Source organism: Lupinus angustifolius, chromosome LG12 (assembly GCF_001865875.1).
Source record: "Lupinus angustifolius cultivar Tanjil chromosome LG12, LupAngTanjil_v1.0, whole genome shotgun sequence".
NCBI lineage: Eukaryota > Viridiplantae > Streptophyta > Magnoliopsida > Fabales > Fabaceae > Lupinus > Lupinus angustifolius.
The window spans coordinates 6999091-7006910 of NC_032020.1; the positions used below are offsets into that span (position 1 = coordinate 6999091).

Consider the following 7820-nt stretch of genomic DNA (forward strand, 5'->3'; position numbering starts at 1 on the left):
TTCCTTAAGGAAGAAGTTTGGTTTGTTAATAAAATGAACCCGAAAGGGAGTAAATAAATAAAGGTCACTTAAATTTATTATACTTTTGTTCTTTATTTATTTATTTATTTCTAACAACTAACTATTCATCACTTTTGTACATTAGAATACCATTAAACCGGTGTTGGAATTTTTTCCACAAAATCGAGATGGTATTCAAAGGTATTTAATAATTATGTAATAAGGGATTGCTTCGATACCATTGTACCAGTGTTAGAATTTATTCTAACAAAGTCGAGATGGGGCACATAAGGAATAAATCATTGACATGATTATTAAGAAGTAAGTTGTAATTGGAATATTCTTGAAATCATTATACCGCGTTGGAATTTATTTCAACAAAGCCGAGATGACGAACAAAGAATAAAACCGACTTCACTTACTTAATAAAATAAAAAAGAACACACTAAAAATGAGAGTAATAACCTTTCAACAAATTGACATCTTGCTAAGGAACGATTTGTTGAGAGGGAAAAAATAAAACCCCTCTCAAATGAATTCTTTCAACAATGACTTTGATTCAGAAGATGAATAAGGATGGCAAGATCAAAATCAAGATTGGGATGAAGCTTCTTTCTCCAATGAAGAAGTTGATGATGTGGACAAGTAATCAGATTTGTTGACTATAAGGCGACATAATCCCCTCAGATATTGTGAAAGTACTGTAGGGGAAAAGGTTGATGTTGACTCATCCTCCAACTTTGGTGTTGATGGCTCAGACATGTCAGAAGCTTTGGTAGGAAGGGTAGTTGAGAGTAGCAAATCCAGTCTCTTTGATTCATAAAAGCAACTTGGCTCCTAATCATTTCAGTGATTCAAAGCTCATAGAAGATTTGAATCCTCTATCTTGGCAAAAGAGAGAGAAGTGGGGGAAAATATAGAATGACGATAGCAGCAAGAAAGGGAAAGTAGTATTGTGGGGTCATTACGTCAGAATTAATATTTAACAACGTCCATCCAACAACGCTTGTGTGTTGAACGCTGTGTAATATAAGGCAAAAAGGAATCAGCAACGCTTAGTGAAGTAAGTGTTGCTAAATGTGATAGGTGAATTTACATTCAACGGTGCTTGGTTCAGTGAGTGTTGTTGAATGTATGAGTCAAAGATTTAACAGCGTTCAATGACGCGAGCGTTGTTGTTTCTCACATATTTAATAGAGCTGGCTTCAGTGAGTGTTGTTAAAAGTCATATATTCACACATTTAATATCGCTTGCTTCAATGAGTGATGTTAAAAGTCATACATTCACATATTTAACAATGTTTGCTTCAATGAGCGTTTTTAAAAGTCACACATTCAACAACACTTGTTTAGTGAGTGTTGTTAAAAGTTGCAGATTCAACAACACTTGCTTTAGTGAGTGCTATTAAAAGTCATACATTCAACAACGCTAGATTCAGTGACTGTTGTTAAAAGTCATACATTCAAACAACGATTATTTTAGTGAGCGTGAATATTTGCATATTTAAAAATAAAACCTCATACATAATAATACACATATCATTCAATTTTCTATTTCGCTTATAATTATTATTCTTCTTCTCCATGAGTTACCGTTTTTTCTCTTTTATTTTTAGTTTCACTCTTCAAGCAAGTTATTAGTTTTTTTTTCTCTCTTTAAGCATAAGGTGAATCGTTGTCTTATTTTACCTTATTTATTTATCTTTGATTCACTGTTGCTGCTTGTATTTACATATATATGTTCACTTCTTATTTTCGAAATATGTTAAGGTTGTATCTAGGTGGAGTCGTTGGTGATTTATCAAACTTGCAATCCCTGTATGTATTTCTTATATTTGGTTATTATTTTTTCATCCTTATTTTATGTGTAAATTTTGATTTGGTTCATATTATATTGAATTTGAACTATGTCTTTTTGTCATTGACAAGAAATCCTTTTATTTCTTTAGTTAAGGGAGACAAGAAATTCATTAGTTAGGAGTCTACATCTTCACCACATTCGTATCTTTCATTAGAGCATATAATCTTCTAGGTTAATAGATTTCAACTAAGATAAACAAGTTGAGCAATGGTTTATGATTTGGGTTTTCAAATGATGTTTCTATTGTCAAATCTTTTTGTAAATTTGGTGGAATTGGGCATGTTTATCATGTGTTTGATAGAATGTCTAAGAGAAGGTGTTGCCTTATTTAGAAAGTAGACATTTAATAATAGAGTGATGTTAAATGTTTACTTTCTACAGTGCCTTCAAAAGCACTATTGAATCTAACCATATATTCTATTATGCTCACATAGACAATGTCTGATTCTACCGATGGGGAATTACAATGTTCTAGAGGAAGATGGGTCATATGACTTTGATTTGGAAGATGAAGAGGGATGGTTTGATTAAAACCAAGATCAGGGTGAAGCTTCCTTCTCCAATGAATAAGTTGATGATGTGGAAAAGCAAGCAAACCCCTTAACTATAAGGTGAAATAATCCCCTCAGATGTTGTGAAAGTATTGTAGGGAAAAAGGTTGATGTTGACTCATCTCCAACTTTGGTGTTGATGGCTCAGACAAGTCAGAAGCTTTGGAAGGAATGAGAGCTGAGAGTTGCAAATTCAGCCTATGCAGTTCCCGAAAGCAATTTGGTTCCTAATCATTTCAGTGATTCAAAGCTCATAGAAGATCTGAATCCTCTATCTTTGCAAAAGAGAGAGAAGTGTGGGAAAATATGAATGACGGTAGAGATGGGAAAGACAAAGAAGTAGTATTGTGAAGTGAAGGGGAAGTATGGGATAAAGTTAGGTCTTCTTCTATCCTAACCATGTCTAACATAACTAGTAAAACAAGAGGTAAATCGAAGGGGAAAATCTAAAGGCTTGGGTTTGGTCCTATTTAAATCCCTTTCAAGTCCATTTTTTGGTATCTCCATCAGCAAAAACAAAAAAAAAAGGAAATTGAAACCTAGTTTTTATCCTTCCAAATTTCTAGGTGACATAAAGGGTAAGTAAGTGATAAGGGATGAGAGGAAATTAGGGAAAAAATTAATGTATAAGTCGTGTTCTTGCTTCTTCTAATCCCATCTCATCTTAATTAAATACATTAAAAAAGTTGTCAACAAGGTTAGGAGGCAAAGGGGTAAGGCGGTACCGTTTAAAATGAACGAATAATGTGTTAATACTTTCTTATTCCATAACCGACTTTCAAATATGAATATAAAAAATCGAAACCACAATATAATCCAAGATTTGGACTAAAATATTTTCCAACAATTTTTACCATAAAAATATAGTGGCGACTCTGAAAAAGTCACACAGCCGAAATACGATCGCTAGAGTTTTTTTTTTTGTTTTACATTTTAAAACTTTAATCAAAACTATTTTCCCGACGTTAGTAAAACATATTTTAGATGGGTTCATACTTTGACAGTGATTTTATACAATTAAGTTATTTTATTTTTTACATTTATATTTATAAATATTTAAATTTATTCATTATCAAGACTAATTTGTCATGATAATGAACGCAAGAATAATATTTCTCAAAAATGAAGGATGGAGGAGTATTTCTTGACATTAAATGTGATGTGAGATTGGTCACCTGTATATTATAGAGGTGTCGAGTCAATTTTAATGAAAGAAAGTTTTAGACAAGGTCGTATTTTTATAATGATTTTAATAATTTCTTACCATATTTTATTAGAGTTATTTTGTTCTAATTTTAAATTTGAGATGTAGAAATATTTGAATTTATTTAATTCAACACAAACAAGTGATATAATGAGATGGAAACATTTTTTAGAATGAAAAAGAGAAGACAATTATTTTCAGAATAAATACGGTGCAATATTTAAATCTCGTATTTATTATTTAGGTGTTGATTGACATTTATATATGCAATTTTACTTGATTAATAAAACTGAATTTTTTTTATAAACAATATTGAATTTTAAGCACGTGTTACTTTAGTTTTAATACATTTAATACTTATTGAAATAAGATTGATTAAAATAAGTAAATTTCCTTATTTAATTTAAAAAGTAAATCACATATACACTTCCTAAGTTTTAATGAAATTATACAAATTATCTCACATATTTTTTAACCTACATAAATCACCCATAATTATATAGATATATTATACTCACTACCCATGAATAGAGGTAATTATAAATTCTTAAACAAAAAAGTGATAAGTGTGAGGAAGTTAAAAAAATTGTGATATTTTGTTACGACAAGTCCAAACAGTATAAGATTCAATTTCTTTCAATAATTTTTGTTGAAATCACTGTTATACTATATTATAACGAACAAAAAATAATAAAGAGATATTGACTCTTATATAATTTAGATTGGTCTCTATAAAATATGATATTTGATTAACATAATTACACTTATCACTCTTATTTGTTTAAGGATTTATGCAATCTCTCCTTCAAGGTAGTCAGTGCAATATATGTATATAATTAGAGATAATTTATGTATATTTAAAAATGGAATAATAATTTGTATAATTTCACTAAAATTCGGATGTCAATGTAATTTACTTTAATTTAAAACATTAAGTAGGTCATTTAATATTTCTTTTTCTATGCTATCAATTTTATTGATTTCATTGTTCTTACCTTAATCATGTGTTCTTTTTTTATGACATTTAATATTTTCCATATAAGATTTAACCTAATTAATAAATCTTTTGCATTTAAATTAATATATTAAATATGTTATTAAATATTTTTATTTACTAACAAGGTGTTGATCTAATGATGTTAAGGCACCGTTAGATTATCACGATGACTAAAAAGGTCAAGGGTTCGGTTCTAATAGCGACACTTATTGATAGAGATAATCACACACCACAAAAATGATTAGTTCCTTACCCAAAAGGGTGAGAAAATACCCTTAGTAGTAGGAAAAAAATATTTTTTTATTTGATATTATCAACATATTAATCTCAATGATACTAAAAGAAAGTTTTAGATGAATTTATATTTTAATATTATTTGTGGTCCTTTATTATTGGTACTAAAATAAAGTTTTGGTCTTTTTTATTGGATAATTTTCAAAATGTTATGCACATTATTCGCTTTTGTGATCAAAATATCAATAAAGTAATTGATTTGAAAGATAATTGCGTGAAAACTAGATTTTTTAAAAATTACGTATAATTAATTAGAAAAATAATAATATTAACCACTTTCATCACTTAGCCTAAAACTGTCCCCAAAAAAATGTTATAAGTAGAGGTTGTGATAATGTTATAAATTTCTCACTGCATTATAGCAGAGTGATTTTGTTTTTATAACTTCGCATCTTGAGGATAAATATCTTGTAAGATATATAGGTGTTGTTGAATTGACCTCAAGTAGCACATAATATTTGCTGGAAAACACTTAATTCTAAAATTCAAAATATTATACAAAAGATCATATCATTTTTAAGTAATTAACTATGAATAACCTTTTATTTTTATTTATTTATTATAAAATTCATAAAATAAAAATAAAACAAGCAGTTGCTCAACGTGAAATCATTTTAAAACACATATATCTATATCTATGCTTCTATATCTATACTATATAAAAACTCAAAACATAGTGTAACTTCCACCATGGTATAATTTTTATTTCCTATTTCACCTTTAACATTGTTTAATTTTTACAAAAAAAAAACATATAATCCTAAATAACCACCACCAACCTAATAATTAACCATATCTCTCACCTTAAAGTGAACATTATCATAAATAAAAAAATTTATAATATAAAGTATACAAAATATAACAAATACATTCTAATTCTAAAAAATGAAATATATAAAAATTGAACACATAATACTAGCATACAAATACATTATCATTAAATTGACATGCCTTTTAAATAGGTCATGGAAAACTCATTCAAATACTTATATGCATTTTTTATGAAAGAATGCATAAAATAAATGTCAAAACTCTATTAGATGAGATAAGGTTTTTGGGTGAAAGATTTACATTTTATTCCATGTTAATATGTTTTAAGAATCAATGAATCCAAAAGTTATTTCTATGCAACCAAAAAGAATGTCATTCAAGTTTGCAATACCAAACACAAAGTGTAAGACTACAACCTTCACCATCAAATGCCTATAAACTGAGAACCCCTTCACTCCATTTCATGTGTCACTCATACCCTATCAACCCTTCTCCATCATTAATCTACTTTCATCTCTTTCATTTTCACATAGCTATGTCTAACTCTAACTCAAGGAGGAACATGGGTCGTCAAAAGATTGAGATGAAAAGGATAACCAAAGAGAGCAACCTTCAAGTCACATTTACCAAATGTTGCAATGGGCTTTTCAAAAAAGCCAATGAGCTTTGCACTATTTGTGATGCACAAGTTTCCCTCATTGTCTTCTCTCCTGCAAACAAGCTTTTCTCCTTTGGTGAATCTGGTGTTGATGTTGTCATTGACCGTTATCTCATGAGGGACCAACCTCAAAACTTGGAGAACACGCATTTTCTAGAGGCTCACTGAAATGCTAATGTTCAGGAGCAGAATGAAAAGATTAGTCGTATCAATGAAGCTCTTGAGAGTGAGAAGAAATACTGTGAAGAGCTGGCTAAGCAAAGGAAAGAGGCACAAGAACAGTTCTGGTGGGTTTCTCCTATTCAGGAGATGAATGGAGACCAACTTGATAAATTCAAGTTGGCTCTTGAGAATCTGAAAAAGAATGTGCTTGGTGTTGTTGAAAAGCAAAATATTGCTGATGTTGATGTTGCTGATACTGATGTTTAAGTCTGATGCTGCTATTCCACCTCCTCATTTTTTACTGGTGGCCCATCTACTTCAAACAACCCTTTTCAGCCACCACCTCAGCAGTTTCCGGTGTATCCACCACCACCATATATGCTTCAGAATAACCCTATCTTCAATAATAAAAATAACATGGGAGGATATGGACCTGCAAGCAGATTCTTTTGATCCACTTTATCGAAATCCATCCTAAAATATGCCCTATTTTTATTTCCAATCTTTTTAATATTTCTAGTTCCATCTTTACCGGTTTCATAGTTGGGACTTAGGACTAGTAAGAGTTTGGATTTTCATTTTGTAGTTTTTCTTGTGATCTTATGGCATGTCAGCCATAATTTGCATTGTTTTGCTTTTTTGCAAGTATTATTAAATAATGGGCATATTTCTTATTTATATTTCTAGATCTCTTTGAATACCGCAAATTATGATAACATATTTAGGGCTTTGAAATTATAAATTATAGTACCAATTTAAATTTATTTATTTAGATATATGAAAGAGTCGTGTAGAATCATAAGTAAAAGTTATGGTTGAGTTGACCTTAGAAATTATGAATTGAAAAAAAAAACAGAGACGATGATGAAGTTTCTTGTTTCATTTCATTTAAGTAGAATTCATTAAAATTTTGGGTTGATTTGCAAAATGGACCGCGTTCAACTATTAGGAGTTTCATTGTTATTAGGGCATTCAAAGAGTACAAAACCACAAGTAAGGGATTGAAGATCACCTGTGTCAACTTGGTGTTCTTAAACCTGTCATGCCCACTTATAATGTTATTTTTTTATTTGTTGACAAACACTGATTGATGCGAGATAGAAATGCATAAAGTTTAAGGGACAAAGAATCTCATTCCCAAGTAAGGCATCACATCTTGAACCAAAATTGAAGTAGTTCCAATGACATTAATTTTTCACTTATAAATTCTCTCATTCATCTTCTTAAATCTAATGTGTAACTTCACACTTAGATATAGGAAGTCTTCCGATACTTTTAGTTTTGATTGCTTCAAGTTGTCAATGCAAAAATTTCATGTGACT

The 7820-nt window shown here is 29.9% G+C and overlaps 1 protein-coding gene across 1 annotated transcript; it reads left to right on the forward strand.

Annotated features, from left to right (window-relative positions):
* Positions 6214-6765, forward strand: LOC109361846 (agamous-like MADS-box protein AGL61). The gene is made up of 2 exons (XM_019607381.1): positions 6214-6429; positions 6520-6765. The coding sequence occupies exons 1-2, from the start codon at positions 6214-6216 to the stop codon at positions 6763-6765; spliced, it is 462 nt and encodes a 153-aa protein (XP_019462926.1).

Bases quoted from the DNA above. Each gene is read 5' to 3' on its own strand.
- LOC109361846 (XM_019607381.1), top strand. From the start codon at position 6,214: ATGTCTAACTCTAACTCAAGGAGGAACATGGGTCGTCAAAAGATTGAG. The intron at 6,430-6,519 runs GTTGTCATTGAC...GCTAATGTTCAG, and splicing joins TTGGTGAATCTGGTGTTGAT to GAGCAGAATGAAAAGATTAG.